At 38.3% G+C, this 17,650-nt stretch overlaps 2 protein-coding genes across 2 annotated transcripts; one reads left to right on the plus strand and one right to left on the minus strand.

The window, feature by feature from the left end:
- The first annotated feature begins 3,268 nt into the window (after positions 1–3,268).
- Positions 3,269–11,775, plus strand: UBE2I (ubiquitin conjugating enzyme E2 I). The gene is made up of 6 exons (XM_005425973.2): positions 3,269–3,374; positions 3,564–3,647; positions 6,311–6,383; positions 8,034–8,143; positions 8,316–8,395; positions 11,114–11,775. The coding sequence occupies exons 1-6, from the start codon at positions 3,309–3,311 to the stop codon at positions 11,175–11,177; spliced, it is 477 nt and encodes a 158-aa protein (XP_005426030.1). The 5' UTR covers positions 3,269–3,308; the 3' UTR covers positions 11,178–11,775.
- A 1,292-nt stretch (positions 11,776–13,067) lies between these two features.
- TSR3 (TSR3 ribosome maturation factor) lies at positions 13,068–17,575 on the minus strand. The gene is made up of 5 exons (XM_005426039.3): positions 17,355–17,575; positions 16,335–16,528; positions 15,377–15,550; positions 13,970–14,033; positions 13,068–13,891 (listed from the first exon to the last, which is right to left on the minus strand). Exons 1-5 carry the CDS (start codon positions 17,501–17,503, stop codon positions 13,759–13,761), a joined length of 714 nt encoding a protein of 237 aa, XP_005426096.2. The 5' UTR covers positions 17,504–17,575; the 3' UTR covers positions 13,068–13,758.
- Between the last annotated feature and the right edge of the window lie 75 nt (positions 17,576–17,650).

Genomic DNA, 17,650 nt, shown 5'->3' on the forward strand with positions numbered 1-17,650 from the left:
GTCGGGCGGACCCGCGGTGCCCCGTGCAGGCCTTGGGCGCTGCCCCGGCCCCTCTCGGGGCTGACGGGACCAGCGGCCCTCTGCGGTGGCGGGCGGTGCTCGGCCCTGTCCGGTTACTTGGCCGTCGAACACAGAGTCCATCGCCGTGCGGCATCTTCTGTTGTTTTATGTGCGACTCCGATCGCCGCTCGGCCTCTTATACCTTTCTCTTGCCGCAAGCAGAGGAGGCTTTCTATACTAGTCCAGAGTTAGCGTGCTTTGATTAAAGCTCAGACCGTGGCTTTCTCCACCCTTCTGAAAAATAAAGTTTGTATAGTTCGGGGCAAACTACTTCGATAATAGTGTCTTTCTATGTTAGTATTTAACCTGCAAAGTAAAAATGTGAGGCTAGCAATCTTAACGTTTTGGGATCTTTTTTCTTGCTGCTTGGAATCAGTAAGTCATACTGAAAGTTCTTGAACCTCAAAGAGCATATTGTTGATGTGTTTAGGGAGTTGTTTGTGGCACGGGAAAGATTCTTTGCAAGACGAGCATTTTGTATGTGAAAGTAGGTTGCTCCACCCCATCAGAAAGTGTAAATGGGTAAGATATTCTGTAATGAGGCACAAAAGTTTGCATCTATGATGAGCGTGATGGTTTTATTTTGTTCTTTTTCTAAAGTAGGCAGTAACAGCAGCAAAGGCAAGCTACTGAGTAAATTTGGAAGTTTCTGTTAACTTTGAGTTGATGGCAGTAAAAGGGACATTACTACCTCTTAATGGCAGGAGGGAACATGGGGGATTAAACTCAAAACGTGAAGACTGGTCTCTTCGACTTTTGTGGCATGTGCAAAAATAGGATTGAATAAACTTCCTCTGGTGCAGAATTCTTTCTGGTAATGTAGTACATTAATAGATTGGGATATAGAGAATCCATATTGACCGTTTGTTAGCAGATTGCTTTTGAGGGGGTGCTTAACTAATGGGATCTTAGTTTGTGAAATGGGATTTCAGTCTTCTTGTTTAATATTTTCTAATAGACTGATGAGGTTCTAGATGCTTGTCTGTTCTCTTCGATGTAACTGAAGTCTGGAAACCAGAGATGTGAAGCCTGTCGTCTGTCACATGCACTGAAATTTTTCAGTGCTTAACTAAGTCAAATGCCTCAAGATTTGGAAACCTATTTGTAGAGCATTAGAAAAATGTTTATTGTATTAGGGCACAGTATAGTGTGTAACAAAAGTAAGTAGGATGCATGGTCTGAAAACTCGGGATTTTTTTTTCAATTACTTGAAAAGTTACTGATGTTGTGCAGAAGATCCACTGTTTATTTACCTGATGAGAATCTGGCGTTTCCCTTGTGGTTGTAAATAATTGGTTGTTAGCCACAGGAAATGGAATAAATGTGTTAGAAAGCATCCTGTAATGCCAACCTTCTGGCAGAAAAGGTAGTTGAGTTTGGTGAACTATGTAAGAATATTTGGATGGTTTATAAGCAAATACGGTTTTCTCAGCCTATGATGGGAAGGTTAGTATTAGTACAGTGGACTACCAGGTACCAAAAGCACAGCTGAAATTCTGCGGTATATGCCGTTCATTTACATCTCTTAAAACATAGTAGAACTTGCTCACAACATACTAAAACTTGCTGCCTGTATAATTTGGTTAAGGAAGCGATTTTTTGTTGCCTTTGGTTTTTGGTGGGGTTTTTTTTTTCAGTTTTGCTGGTATGTTTTTTTTCAATGGCTCTGCATTTCTTGCTTGTGAACAGATTAAAATCTGAAGTCATGTGTACACATTCACTAAGTCCTGCAAGTCTTCTGCCATAATTAAGATAGAGGTGTATGTGTTGGGAGTACTAGAGGAAAACTGGACTGAGTGTAGGACTATTTTTGTGTGTGTGCATGTCCACTGAGTGTGCATTGTCCCTTTTAAAAAGCTTTATCTGACATTAATTTGGTTGCTACTTTGAAAGTGAATTAGGGAATATGGCCATCTAGGCGAAACAGGCTTAAAAGGTTGAAGAACAGATTTAAAATACATACTGTCCTAGGAACTGCATACATTGTTTAGTCTAGTGTTTTTAAAGATCTACAGTTCATATGCTTGTAATAGTAGTAGACTGCATTACTTCTTATAGGTAACCAACATATTGAGAGGTTGTGAAATTCTGCATAATTCTTAACCAGTGTATAAGGGTTTGTTTTAATAGAGTTGAAACAGCACTTTCAGTCACTCTGTGAACTTGCTAAGTGGAAGCATTCTACTCTTCTGCTGTCAGAAAGGTTTACGAGGTACATGTGGAGTTAAGAACAAAACGGCCTGACTTCTCCCATTGCCAATTATCATCTCTTATTTAAAATGTGTGGAAGTGCAGTTATAAGAAGGATTAAAAACCTTCACTGGAATTTGAACATGTGGCTAGTGAAACCCTGAGTTTAGATACAGTTTGACAATGAAAAATAAACTCACTTTGAGTACTGTTATGGTGAATGGAGTATCGTCCCCTGAATTTGAAAGCACCATTAGTGCGATCATCCTGTTTAGAACTGTTGTTCTGTGTCATGCAGTAGTGAATGACCTGTGCTCTGCATATTTTTTCTGTAGTTGTGGTCACCATGCTTGGCTACTACTAAGGGAAGGTGCAGAAATATTCTTCAGTTTATACTGGAATTTAAAATCTGTCTTGTGGAATGAGCTGCTGGCTCTTCCTTAGCTGAGCTCTGTGTTGCTGCCTGTTCCTGCTGTTGTCTAGAAATTTTATAGCTGCATCACTGCAAAACTGAGATGACTTTGTTAAATTCTATATCCCTGTTGCTTTTCTGGGGAATACTGGCTTTCAGTGGGAATTTACCCAAAAAGTAATATTTCTTATTCCCATTTGCCAGAAATGGGAGTAATGCAGATAATTGCCTACAGAAGACATTTGCCATGCCTCATGTGGTGTAGGAAGGAGATAAACAGAGTGTGTGTCAGTTGCACAAATAGGAAGTCTGAGCGCTTTTTCCATTATTAATAGTGTTTCTGTTGTCAAGCTACTGTCAAAGTTTATTCTAAGATGGGGTTCAAATATAAAGCAGTAAGGTAAGGATGGAATTTTGTAGGTCAAGTCCAGTTACTTAGAACTTGATGGCATGGGGAAACTTGATGTTATTCCTGATGATAAATTCTGCTGGTTGTGCAGAAACATGTGTCTAGGTTATTGAAGTAAAAATGAGAGGTCAAAATTACTCTTGAGTGAGCAGGGCTTAGAAACATAATACATTGTTTATGCTATAAGTAAAAGTATATGCTAATAGCAATTACTTTTGTTGTAGAGGGACTCTGAATATGTCTGGCATAGCTCTTAGCAGACTTGCACAGGAGAGAAAAGCCTGGAGAAAAGATCATCCATTTGTAAGTATGAAAGCTACTAAATATCTGACTCTGCAATTGTTTCAGTGTTCTGGTGATGATTTTTGTCATTACCCTGATAGGATTAGTAGTGCAAAAAGAAGTAACTTTGTGTAAAGATAAAATATGTCACAAAGTATTTTAAGTACATCTTGTAAAATCCTCTCCATATGTCTTATTGCCTTGATTCAGGGATTTGTAGCAGTACCTACAAAAAATCCAGATGGCACGATGAATCTAATGAACTGGGAGTGTGCTATTCCAGGAAAGAAAGGGGTAAGACTTACTGTTCTCCTCATTTCTCATTTATGGTGAAAAGTAATGTAAGTTGCCTATGCATTACATTGACAATTGAGAATTTACCTTATGTATAGTTTAATAATGAAGTTTCTGTCCTGCTGCTACTTTAGAATTAAAAGTGCTGTGGACTATGAATATTGGACAAAGTATAGTGTAAGCCTGTTCAACTCTTGGCACTTAGCGCCTGAAGAGTACAGGTTTTCAGAGGAGTGTTTAAGAGTCTTGTACTGAAACTGGAGGTTGTCTTCTGCTTCTTCTTGCTTCTTCTGAAATACTACTATTAATTATCCGGGGGTTTTAATTCTTTCTTTCGGGTCTTCAGTGTGGGACTTTTTTGCCTTGCCTTTTCTACTGCCTTTTGCCAATTTGCCTAAATACCCTTATGATCTTGTTTCTTAGATTCTCAGAAGAGTCTGTGTGTAGGCAAGATCTGCAGGGTCTGTGATGCTGCCCTAGTTGAATGCTGGACATAATATTGCTGTTAGAGTTACAACTTAGTTTTGGTAGTAATGCTCTGGGCACAGCATTAGTTAGTTCTTAAAAAAGCACAAACAAATATTCTAACTGAGTCTAAGGAAAAACTCATCCCCTTATCTTCTGCCTGAACAAGATTATTCCCCATAACAGTTTATGTACCTTATGGAAATGTCACTTCTAAATACTTAGGTAAAATTTATATGCCATACAAAATCTTCATGGTATTGCTTTGAAGTTTTGTAAACCACAAAATAGAGTGAACAAGGCCTTAAAGCTTGCTTCATGTGTACCAGAACATGTGTCACACCCGGAAAAGATCAGTTAGGCTGATGTGATTCCTGCTAATAAAAAAATTACATTTAGCAAGAAGCAGCATGACTTACTCATCTCTATCAGACCAAGCAGTTGCTCTCTATTCCCTTTGTGTTTGGAGGCATCCTATACTGCCGCTGCTTTCCCTGAGATGAGTAGCTGAAAATACCAGAATGCTTTCTCGTCAGCCAGATTAAATATTGAAGTTAGTCCTGGGTGGGATACTCCGTTCACTTATTTGACAGCAAATCACTTGTTACCTACCTAAAATTTGACTCAAAAAACATCTGCAACTAGTCCCATAATGCAATATGGTCTCGATGGTACTGCTGTCATATTGTTAGCTTTAGTAGGGCTTCTGAGTGTCTGCTATCTTTGACCCATAAGGCATGTTGCTGTATCAGAAAAATGATAAAAACTTTGCCAACTGTTCTGTTCTTCTGTGTAAATTATTAAAAGCTGGTGGTCTTCCTGTGTGACTGAAAGCAAACAAAAATCTTATTCATCAAAAAGCTCGTATTTTCTAAAAAGGAACTGCTCTGAGAAGGTATGGAGAATGGATTTTTCTAGTTGTTGACAACTGGCTACAGCAATTTAGAACGAATTCTTTAAATACACTACAGCAAATAAAGTAAAACTCATTCACTTCTGGAAGTGTGTTATCTTATTAATTCCTAGCATGTTTTTCTTCCTTTTCTAGCTTGAGACTTTGCGTAATGAATACCAATGACAATGAAGTGATTTTTCTCTTTTCATGTAGGTTTTTTGGATGTTTTGGTTTTCATTTAGCTAAAAATCACATAGTTCAGATAGGAAATAATAAAGAATTTCCTTCTAAGGTGGTCTTCAAGCATGTCTGTCTGTGAGAATAAGATTTGATCAGTTTTGCTTTTAAGATGTGAGACCATCTTTACTCCAGTTGTTTTAAAAAAATCAACCCAACATTTACTTTCATTGCAGTGTTTCCATAGCAAGGGGAAGTTACAGAGAAGGAGCAGAGAAATAAATTTTATAGCTGTAAGAATCTTCTCTACATTTGTACACTTCTTAGCAGAACTCAGTTTGTCAGAAGATGGGCTTTTCTTTTCATGTGTTTTGTATATTTGAGACAGTCTTTTTCTCTATTGCTAGATGTTTTTTTTCTTGTTTGTATGACACCTTTGAATAGTGCTGTCTTATTTGGTTTGCTCTCTGTCATGGAAACTGCTCCTGTTAGTGTCCTTCCCAGTACTGGGTAGGGATAAAGAGCCTCTTAAAATTTCTTGTAATACAGAAAGATGGAATCTGTGAGACTAGATTCTACCAAACGCAGACACGGTTAGTTTAGACTAGTGAATCTCATTAACTGTAGCAGTAGTACAGTTCTGTCTGCATTTTTAGTTCATTTATGGTTTTATTAACCACATTCTCATAAGGCACGAGAGAAGCCATTTACATTCCCATGCTTAAGGGATGTATCCTTCTCCTATCTTCTCAGACTTTAGTGGGGGTACAACAGGCCCTTCCTCGTTGTACATGTATAGTGTAAAACTTCAGCAGTATCCTGTTCTTACGTAGTGTGAAAATTTTACTTTTATCTGGAATTACTGGTGATGACCCTGACTGTTGATGAGTTGGCATCACTTAGTAGCTGAAGAAAGAAACCCCTTCCTTTCCACTTCAGCTTCTTCTATAGGTAGAATAGCTTACCGTAGTCTAGACAGTGTGCTACAGCGCAGGACAGCTATTTTCTGCCGTGTAGCAGAAGAATGTCTTGTGCTTTGCCTGAGAAGCTGTATTCTTGGTAAGCTTTTTTCCACAATTTTGACTTTTCCTTTCTGTAACCAAATTTCTACATTAACTCTTGATAGACACCATGGGAAGGAGGCTTATTTAAACTACGGATGCTTTTCAAGGATGACTACCCTTCTTCACCCCCAAAATGTAAGTAAAATTACCATAGGTAATTAAAAATCACAGGTTTATTAGAACAGTGTTGAATTAATCCATGAGATTCTTACAAATTGTTATTACTTTCCTACAGTTTTGTTTGATTTTGTTTTTTTTTTTTTTTAAAATACATTGCCTTTTCTTTTTTCCCCACCCACTTGCATTTCATCACAGAAAGTTGTGTTGAAATCAGCTAAGTGCTTGATATATCTGAATTGGGAGGGGAGGGAGATTGGTTCCCTCAAAGTTTGGCAAAAGCATCACTTGAAATGCTCACTACATTATCAGCTGTCCTTAGAAACTAATATGTGGGCAAGCTTCGACTAAATCCCTATGTTCTTACTGATAAGTTGGTCTTCTAAGCTGAGAACTCAGAAGACAGGAACTTGGAAAAAAGGGCTCTATAACTTGAACCTTTTAATCAACTTGCTCTAAAATATGAATCTGTTCTTTTTCTGCTACCGTGTATAACTTAGTAGATCTTCAGATACCTAGTCTCCTTAAGTTTTTGAACTGAATTTTACTTATATAATCTCAAATTTCGCCTATTATAGAAACTTGAAAACATCTATTCCATTGCATGGTTTCTTGGTTCTTGAATTGGCTACCTTCTCAAACCAGTGGCAGTGGTTACAAATTGCTCTTTTGACAGCAATTCATCTGTCATCACATTAACATATTTGAGCTCTGTCAGCTCCTGGCTACTCCTTTTGTTTGATACCACCTAAATACATGTAACTCAGGGGCAAACATCTCTGGTAACTGAAAACATTTCACATTATTTTCTTGAAAAATACCAGTTTTCACATCCCGACAGTGTTAAAGGAATTGTCATGCTTTATTATAAGATGTATATGTGACTGATAAAACTCCCTACCAGTGCAGCTTCTGAAGTACCACTGAACTTCATAGGGCAGCAAGACTGTTATGTCTTGTGAATATTTGCAATGTCAGATGGATGAGAAAACTGCACTAATATGTAGATGTTTCATGTATTGCAAAGGGAGTGTTCATTACTTTACTGAAGATGCTAGCTGTTGCATTTAAGTCCTGTAAAGATGAAAAGCAATGCCAGAATATAGATTGAGCGGCAGAAGGAAAGCTACACAAGCCTTCAGTTAGTCTTGTAATTTAACTTGGTTCCTTTTGTTCAGTGCATCTTGATTATACATAGGAAAATATGAAACTGAAAAAAATGCTGAGAACTTAAGTCTTCTTTGTATGAAACTTTCATTATTTTAAAGTGAGGAGAGAAAAGATGAGTGAAGGGTAGTATCTTTCCGTTATGTAGTAGTATGTAAAGCTGAAAAGACAGAATTGTTTTTAAAAGGTCTTTATCACAAAGCTACTATGAATTACTTTGTCTGTTTCCATTCCTAAACCAAAAGATTACCAGTCAAAGAGACAATGTTGGATTGCCTGGATTGATATCACAGATGTGATGGAGTTTCTGTTTTAGGTGCGGGCTGAGCCAAGAAGAAAACTGGTATTAATAGCTCCAGAAACTGGTGGGGTTTTATCTGGGGCTCTTTTGCCAGTGTTGGTTTGGGGATTTTGGGGTTTTGTTTTCCCTCAACTGATCTAACCCAACTCTCTGATCTTCCTCTTAGCACTGTATGCAAGTAATTTCCTCTTCTTTATCAGGTAAATTTGAACCACCGTTATTCCACCCAAACGTGTATCCTTCAGGCACCGTGTGTCTCTCCATCTTAGAGGAGGATAAGGACTGGCGGCCAGCAATCACAATTAAACAGGTCATTAGTTGTACTTGGACATATTCTTAATACTTTTGCTTTGCTTGCTTATCTGATGCAAGTATAAGATCTTCACTGTGTGTACCTAAATTGGTTTCTAAGTGTTTTTCACTGAATCTCTATTAGTAATACCCATAATATATGCCTGTTACTTTTATTCTTTTTTCCATAGATCTTGTTAGGCATACAAGAACTTCTAAATGAACCAAATATTCAAGACCCAGCTCAAGCAGAGGCTTACACAATTTACTGGTAAGTGTCTTTGCATATGAGCCTGAAAGTTGTCATATTGCTTACAGGTGTCTGTTACTTGTAGTATAACATGCAAATGTTTTCACAAATGACATGGGGAATTTTCTTACCTTCATTACTGTATTCTGTGGAGATGTCTAGATTGTGCTAAACTTGAACAAAATGGTAGCTGCATGGCTGTTAGGCTAGTGGAACTTTTAATAGCAAAGCAGCCGCAATAAGATGTGAAGGCTCCTTATATCAAGATTTTCATCCTGCTTCTAGACTAACACAGAATCTGTTCCCTTAAAGGCCAAATAGTAACAATGTGGTGTAATGGTATCACGAGACCAGGAGAAGAGGAGACTGAATTAGGTAACAATTCACATTTGTCAGTACAGGAGTAACTTACTTCTGCCCAATGGTGCATACCTGTAAGAACTTGTGCCTGAAGGACAAAGGAGAGCTGTGGTCACTGTAGGAAACATGGCATCTTGGGAAAACTATATTTTCCAGAACAGTAGGTTGAAAAGTACAAAATGCCTGTAGCTTTAGCAGAACGAAGTTTGCATTGATTAGGAAAGGAGATAATTTGTGAGCTAGAGACTTTTTGGGTTTCTTTGTTAGTTTGTTGTTTTTGGTTTTTTTTTTTTCAGGCTTAGTCTTAAAAGTTTTTCCACCATTAAAAGTGGATATCTGTTCTATAATCTTTAGGGAAGCAAAACATTTTAAACAAATGCTTTTGGCACTGGTTGCTACTGAAATAATATCCAAGGTGGAATTGTGGAATTACAATTCTGGACAGAAGAGGCCTCCAGGAGAGTGCCAAGTTTGAAAAATAACATTTTATGTGACTGTACTTGCAAGCTATGTTAAATACGTTTTTTTTAGGGTCCTAGTGGAAAGGAAACATAGGGATGGGTATTGGGTTTTGCATTGAATTAATGGCTTCACTCAGTGTTACTTTAATTTTAAAGTACTTACTGAAGGCTTGATGGAGTTGAGTGCATATGGAAGACAGTTAAGTGGCCACAGTTGCAGGAGCCAGGAATGATGAAGATGGCCTCAATAATATACTTCTATACATGTATAGCTAGTCTGTGTTTTATTCTTTTTAATCACCTCCCACGTGCATGTATATACAAAACCAGTCTTGGCTCGTCTTGTTTCTGTTTAAAGTGCTTCCAGGGGAAAAAAATACCTGTTTAGCTTAAAATATTACAAGATTTTTGTTACTTCAAGTATGTATAGTCTCCCATTTATGCTTTTCATGTCTCTTGGACATGCAGAGTATTTCAGATGGGTTACTATTATTCTGCAGTCTGAGAGTGTCTCTCGCTACTTAGTGAATATCTGGTAGAAGTTAAACAGAGCAGGATTGTGCACGCATCTGTAATGTTGGCATAGTTGACTAATACTGCAGAAGATGCACCATTGTACATAGAGGTCTTTTAATCAAGTTGTTAAACTTTCAAGAATAAACATTCAGAATAAGAATACATATTCTCAGGATTCCTTTGGTACTGTCGTTCAGTAACTTTAGCACTCCTAAGGTGCTAGCCTACTTCCTACTCTTTGCTGTAGGCATTCAGGATCTCCTATGGAAGGCATTCTTCTGTGTGGATTCTGTGGGTGCCAGACTTAACAGCGAGGCTATGTTCTCATGTGGCAATGCAATATAACTTAGAGGAAAAAATGTCGAATAAAGTTTGTAACTCTCTTCATGAGAAGAGACTGTCTTCAGTCTCTTTGCTAGCAATTGTTCATTGCATGTGACCACAATTGGTTTCATTTCTTCCCCCCAATCTGTCAAGTTCTGAGGATATAATTTGCTGCCTTTTTTTCTTTCACTGCAGCAAGCCTTCGTAGCTGAAAGTAAGTTAAATTTACTGCAAAGCTGTTTGCAAAATCTAAGCGCTCTAAACTATCTCTGGCAGAAGAGTAATGGTTACAAATTTTTGTTCAGCTGAACTCGCACTTCTGACGGCTAATACAGAATGGACAACTGAATGTAAATGAATGCTTTACTATGGTACTACTATCCTTCATTGGCACAAGAACAGATGACAAAGAACTTGCCCTTTCACATCTTGAGTCAGAGGCTTAGTGACTGGACATAGCTCCCTCGTCAGTAGCAACTATGCTACACATAGCTGTGTTGAACTAGCTTTTTTTCCCCAACTGAAGATTAGGATAAACCTAAATCTGTGAGAGTCAGGGTCTGTAGAGATAAGGGCTGAAATGACCACACCATTGTCATTCTCCTGTTCCTTAGGAGTGTTTCCATTCTCTCTCCAAAGCAGTAAAGATGGTAATTTAAAACCATATGAAATCCACCAGCTATTAGTGAACTGCTCTCCTCACTTTGTACTGTTAGGGTATGGAATTTGTTATTAATGACCTCAGGTCTTAATGTGAGTGGGGAGTAGAAAAATTCGGATGAACGAGGGAATGTTTGCACATGAGGTACAGTTGGTCTTGAGAAGAGCAGGTGCAAACCCGTTTGAACAGACGGGTACAGTACAAAGTCAGTGCAATCATTTGACAACAGGTGATGGAAGTAACTAGTTGAACAGTACCATACTTGTCCAGAAAAGTCTTTAATTTGTTGTAGTGTTCCGTGAATTGCTATCAAAAAGGTTTGCCTTCAGCAATGATTTCTGTTTCTCTTCATTATAAAACTAACCCTGTAATACAGCCTCTGATTTTTCCAGCTATAATTACCCTTTCTCTTTTCAGCCAAAACAGAGTGGAATATGAAAAGAGGGTTCGAGCACAAGCCAAGAAGTTTGCACCATCATAAGCATTTGTCATGCAGCATCTTAAAAAGGAAGGGATTGGTTTGGCAAGAACTTGTTTACAAAACTTTTGCAAAATGTAATGTTGCTATGTACAATTAATATCCACATAAGGGGAGGGGGTTGTATGTGTGCCATTTTCCATATTCGCCAGTTGTATACAGTTCTAAATTTGCTGAATTGCCCCCAGTTTTTTCATACAGGGTCTCTTCCTTCAGTCTTTTGTATTTTTGATTGTTATGTAAAACTTGCTTTTATTTTAATATTGATGTCAGTATTTCAACTGCTGTAAAATTATAAACTTTTATACTTCTATAAATTCACTAGTATCTCTAGTTACTTTGCTATCTGATGCAGGCATGCTTTAAAATGTTAGAACTATATTTAGCCTCTAGCTGGCTGTATGAAGAAAAAATCATGCCCTCCACCCCCTTCCCTCCCTGAATTTGTTTTTTCTATCTTTCAGAAACTAGGTTGTTATTGCTTAAGAGCCTCTGAGATCCAAAGTTAGCCAGCATCCTTATTCTGCATCACTTTCTTTGTGTTTATATGGCATTCTGTCTGTGTTGCTGTTTAGAGTAAATAAACTGTTTATATAAAGGGCTTTGTTTCATTTATCTTCATTAAAATTATTAAAAGACGGCCATTTAAACGGCTCTGAACACTATTCAGTGCAAGTTGTTTTTAAGGCCTGTGATGCTGTGTTTGCCTTTAGTTTAGAGGTTGCCTTCATTTGTTTTGCTGGTCCCTGACCTGGAGCAGGTATGTGGCCCGTCCTTGGACCATGTGTGGTAACGGCAGCAAGTCAACTCTGATCAGTTCCTCAAGCAGAGATCAGTTGCCTCCTGTGCATAATGGGATCAGCATACTGGTGTGACCAGGTTAATATAAAAAATGTGAGCTTTAGACTGATATGAACAATAATAGAAGTTGTCCAAGGAATGCTGAGGATTTTCAAATGGCGCTTGTTTATTATTGCTAGAAATAATTTTGTGCCTCTTTCCATATATTAATGCATATAGCTTCTAGGGAAAGGATGTGCTCTATGCAATTACAGTTTCCTTCTGTAAAGGAAATCTGTTAAATTATGTAAGTTTTGTGTATGTCAAGCTCATAAGCCCTCTATTAAACTTTCACTGCTTTTTAAATTCTATTTTAAAGTCAAATCATTCTGCAAAACCAAAAAAAGTGAAAAGCTTTGTTCCATCTGAGCTTAGCTTCCTCAGTGGTTTTATTAAAAAAAGGCTACAGCTCAGCACTTAGATCTAAGTTATACAGCTCTGTTTCCAGATCTGTTTTGCTTGTCTCCATTTGATTACTACAGCTTAATAATATAAAAGCATTCCCCCAAATTTGAATAGCTGACACGCTCACATGATTCTCAGTCTCTTAAAAGTTACGTTGAAATGCTTTCTTGTCACTGTCTAAGAAATCCTTGCTAAAGCATTTAGGACAGATTTCCTATGGGTGGGGAAGTTATTGAAAAAACCAAATCAAAGGGAACGTCTCCTTATAGAATTAATTTACTTGTGCTTCTTGTTTTTAAAAGGGAAATTGAGTATTTGTACCACCCAAACTGCTGCTGTTACTCCCAGCTCTAGCTCCAGTAGTGCTAGTATTTAATCCCTCTAGTAGTAGAGGGACAAGAGGAGGAAGTCCTGTGATGTGAAGAACTTTGAGTTGTGAAGGTGAGTCTACAAATTGTCCTTGGTATCTCCAATTCTAATGAAGGATCACTAAAGTTTAGGTTTCAGTTGGGTGCCTGAAACTCCAAAGAGTATTCTATTTAAATATATAGAAAACAACTGCTAACAGCTCATTTTCACTATACAAACTGGCAGGCGTTGGGAAAAGTGGCCTGAGATACTAGTGCTGGTATGAGTCTATCACAAAGCTTTAAGGGCCAGACAATGTTTATTTCTGACTTGGTACAGTGCCACTTTGAGTGATGAAAATGCACAGAGATAGCACTGATGAACCTGTGATGTGAGATTTCACAGTACAGTTCTGAGTATGAAGTGCCAAAAACACTGTTGTTGCTTAGGACTGTATCAAAATAACTAAAATGAACAATTAAAGTTCCTGAAAAGACATACTGAAACGTTAAAGCAGTTCCAAGAAGCATTTTTTCCGTTCAGGCTTAGCTCAGTTCATTCTAAACAGATGAAGTAGTTGAAATACATATGGCAGCTTCAAGCCTGCAAAAAGTCAAGAGACTCCCTATGTGGTAGGTACCATGAACAGGCCAATGCTTAGTCGTGTTCTCCTACTGAAATATAGACCAGAAGTTAAGAAAGTTTACCTAATACACTATTAGTTTAATAATGAAGTTTGTTATAAACCACTTTCCAGGCACATCAATTAGAATACTGGGTTATTTTTTAACTTACAACTAAGCTTCAAAGTCCTTACAAAATAATTTAATGTTCCATACTTACCTAAAAATTTAATAACCTAGAGCCTAAAAATACCTCGTGCCTAAAAATACCTACAAACCTGCATAGAGACTGAGGTTTGCTAAGCGTCAAGTTACAGGTGAACAAGACACACTCAAGTAGTCACAAAAAAATTTCTTTATACAAGATGTTACAACTCTTTGGGATTGTTTGGGATTTTTATTTCTTCTGGATTGCTCTCATCAATGCTTTCGCTGCTTTCAGTGGCATAATCTGAATTGCTTACGCTGTCCTCCTCAGAGTCTTCTTTCGCTGGTGCTAGACTGGAAACATTTTTCAAGATTATAAAAGCAAAATAACTTATAGTAAGTAAAACTATTATTTAAATTAAATTTCATTACCCTGAGGAATTGACTGGCCTGTTGGGATTAGAAAATTCTTTTTCTAGGTCAACATCAAATGGATCTGGAAAAAGAAGATGAAAAAAGCATTTTCTTAATGGTCTTCCTTCATTTTCATAGATTAATGGCAGGGAGGGGAAGGCACAGAAAGGCTAGTTCACATCTCTCATAAGTTTACCATAGTTGTTAGAGGAGAAACTGGGGCAGATGACAAAATAACCCAAATCCTGCCTGCCCAGTTTAGGCTTTCCACTCTTTTCCCTCACCCCCTGCAAGGGGTCCTGTAGCTCTTTAGAGGTGGTCAGATTGTAAAAGTAGGTTTCTAAGGCTCTGGGTAAGAAAACACCAATTAAGTTCTAAAATGGCTGTCTAGTTAGCTGATGTCCACTGAGAAGTGAATTACAGCTGTCCAGATTTAGCTCTTGCTGAGTAAGGGTAGGGCTGGACTTACTTTGGCTGAAGTAGCTGGGAAGAACTGTCAGAAAAGTCAAACAAGTCTTGGTTCTGCAGTTCCAGAAAATACATAAGATTGTAGATGGAAGTGTGCTTTAAGTGGCATAGCCATGTTGCCTCTTAAGAGCTGTCTTCAGTTTAGTCTACCTAGTTAGGCTTCCATCAGGAGGATGGTTTAATTCAGTATCATGGCAAAGAGATCAAAGTTTAGAGCAAGTGAAGGCTATTGACCATCTTCTTGCAGTATGAGCCCCTGGCCTATTTTAAGGGCTTAATCACCATGAAAGGAAAATGTTAATTAGGATAATCTCTTTTCATATGTTCTTGATTATTTGCCTTTCTTTGTGCTGTCTTGAATGAGACCAAGCACTTGGGTGAATACAGCCTGAAATACTGGGATTGCAATAAATTACTGGAAGACTTTGTGAATAAACTACTTGTAGTTATTATAAATTATTTTAATTCTCTTTATAGATCTGATTTTAAACATCTTGACTGAGAACTATATATATATGTCTATTAAAGGTCCTTCTTAGATTTATGTGTAACTAACTTGGTGTCTGACTGTATGTGTATATTTCTCTCATAGTTCCTTCTCAGTTACTAGTCTTTTTACTCATACTCTGCTTTTAACATCTGTATAGAAAACAAGGAAGCATTGTGTTTTCTTTTTGCTCCTAAGTTTCCAATTTGGTTAGCTGAATAAGGGTAACTGCTTTACGGTTCAGCTGTGAATACTCTATGTATTAAATTGCTTTAGTCATTTTCACCCTACTTGACTGGAAAAAAATGGGCTAACAGGTACACTTAGCACAATATAAAGATAGAACAACACATATCAGCAAAGCACTTATCTTCCACCTTGCTAATATTTTTATGGGATTTAAGGAAAATACTGTAAAGAAAACTAGTTAGAAAAAGGGCACGTGTAGTGTTTCTCTGTTTGTCTCTTACCTACTTCTTCGTCTTTTTTTTCTTGGACCCAGGCTAAGAAGTCCTTCTCAATGATTAGCATGTCGTCCTGGCAATGACAGGCTGCATATTTGTCCAAGAGATTTTTGTTCAGGTCAAGAAATGCCTTACCCCATTTAAATTTCCTTAAAAGAATGGTGGCTAGATCTGGGAATCCTAAAACAGGAAATAATTTATTAGTTTTCTTCTTTACTGTGAGATTTCACTTGGCTTACATGTTTCTAGTTAAGTATGTGCATTCATGTCAATACAATAGAAAGCTGTTTGCCAGTGTTTCTTCCAGTGTTCAGGGATTAAAACTTCTGGAAAGACTACAAATATTTTCAAATTTCAGTTTAACTTGAAACATGGAACTGAATCCAAAAGCAGTTAATAGCCTTTTAGCAAGTGCAACATAAAAGTATTTTGTACAGGTAATGAATGATTCAAGCTCTATCTCCCACAGCCCTTCAGTACAAGATCAATTGAACAACCAGTATTTTCAGAAGTTAAGATTTGTCTGCAGTATGGTAGAGCATTTCTTTTATCAAAGTTCTGTGATGAGTCTGAAAAACATCACAAGAGAGGGCAATTTATTTTGTTCTTGCCCAGACCTCACCCTATTAACAGCTAGCTGCTACCTCTCATTAAGGCAATCTTGCCTAAGCATTTGTGTTCTGTCTTCTTTTTTTTTTTAACAGCTTTTCTAACGTTAATCCAGACAAAATAAGGATTATCAGTTTGTGTCCCATTTAGTAGCTGACATGAATACCGCACGGATCCCTCAGTGCAGCTGGTAACACGCACCTGGAGGAAAGCTAGATAATCTGATGCCAAAGTCAAGAAAGTGATGACCCGTATGACAACATTACAGTTTGTTTTGTTGCAGACCACCTCTTCTGTTTTATTAAGGATGTAGCAATTGCTAGCACCATACTTCCCATCAGACAATTGAACCTACCAACAATGCAAAATGCTGCAGCAAAAGCTTCCACACAGGACAGCTTGCATGGCCGACCGTAGTTTACGGGATTTGCAGCCACCAAGTAAGGCAGCAACCGCGGATGACTCCCCCTCATTCTCTTAAAGGGAGTTTCTTCTAATTTGGCCCATGAGCAATCTATGACTGCAATTCCACTCTGAGCAATGACACGCCTGAAAAAAAATGTCACTGTATTTGAAAAATTGTTACCATTATACTGATGAAGTGGGAATTCCAATTGCTGCTTTATATTGGCAACAAAATTGCATACATCCCCTGGTTTTGTTAATCAAATCCCATATGCTTTACAATAACCTCTAACAGAGACTCAATGAGACAGAATAGTAGCATGGTTTTCCTCCAAACATACAAATGGCAAAAAAAGGTTTACCCATGTGTTTCAAAATGAAATGTGAATAATTCTAGGTTTAAAAATGTGACAGAAGTGTGATTAATAGTAATGTTCACACCTTCAACTACACCGAAGTTCTGATTTAGGTTCTCTGCTAGCTTCTCTCTGCTTCTAGAGACAAATCTTTTCTCTGATAAGTATATCTTTATAAAAATTCTGCAGGCACATTTGAAGAAAATTCTCATTTTCTGCAAAAAGTTTTTGGGTTAACACATTGTGTTGTCTACTGAAGAACTTAAATATAGCATGATAAAAGACACAGCAGCTACACGGCCGTGCTCTGAAGAAATTAACCTAGAGGATGTGCACTTGGATTTTTCACAGATGCTTTTCTCATCTGATACTAGCTGTGTAAAAATATTAAGCTGATTTGATAAAACGACTCTGTTTCTTATGTTCATGCATCAGTGTAACGTAATAAGAAGGTCAATTTTATTCCATAAGAGTTTCAGACATGTATCAGTGGTTAAAATGCTCTCTTTAATACAGCATCAGTATGGTATTGGAACCAAGTGCTCTCCCTCACAGTCTGCAGCTCCCCCACTTCCCTCACCGCCGGGTTCTGCCAACAGGCACCGAGGCCCCACCTGTCAGCCGGAGAGACGTACTCCGTGGCCAGCGGACTCAGGACGACGCCCGGGAATCTCTGGCGGAGGCGCAGGGTTCGTAGCAACCCCTTCCGGGCGAGTTTTCTCCCGGTGCATTTCTTGGGATCGCAGTGTCCGAGCTCCCACATGGCAAGGGGGCAGGGGAACTTGGCCTCCCGGGCGCCCCCATCCGCGGCCCTCTCGCCGTCCAGGCAAGCTGAAAACAGCAGGTGTACATCAGTGCCCAACGGTGACGCGGCACAGCTCGGCAGGACCCGCCTGCCCTTGCCCGCGTC

The sequence above is a fragment of the Geospiza fortis genome, unplaced genomic scaffold (assembly GCF_000277835.1).
Source record: "Geospiza fortis unplaced genomic scaffold, GeoFor_1.0 scaffold213, whole genome shotgun sequence".
Lineage (NCBI taxonomy): Eukaryota > Metazoa > Chordata > Aves > Passeriformes > Thraupidae > Geospiza > Geospiza fortis.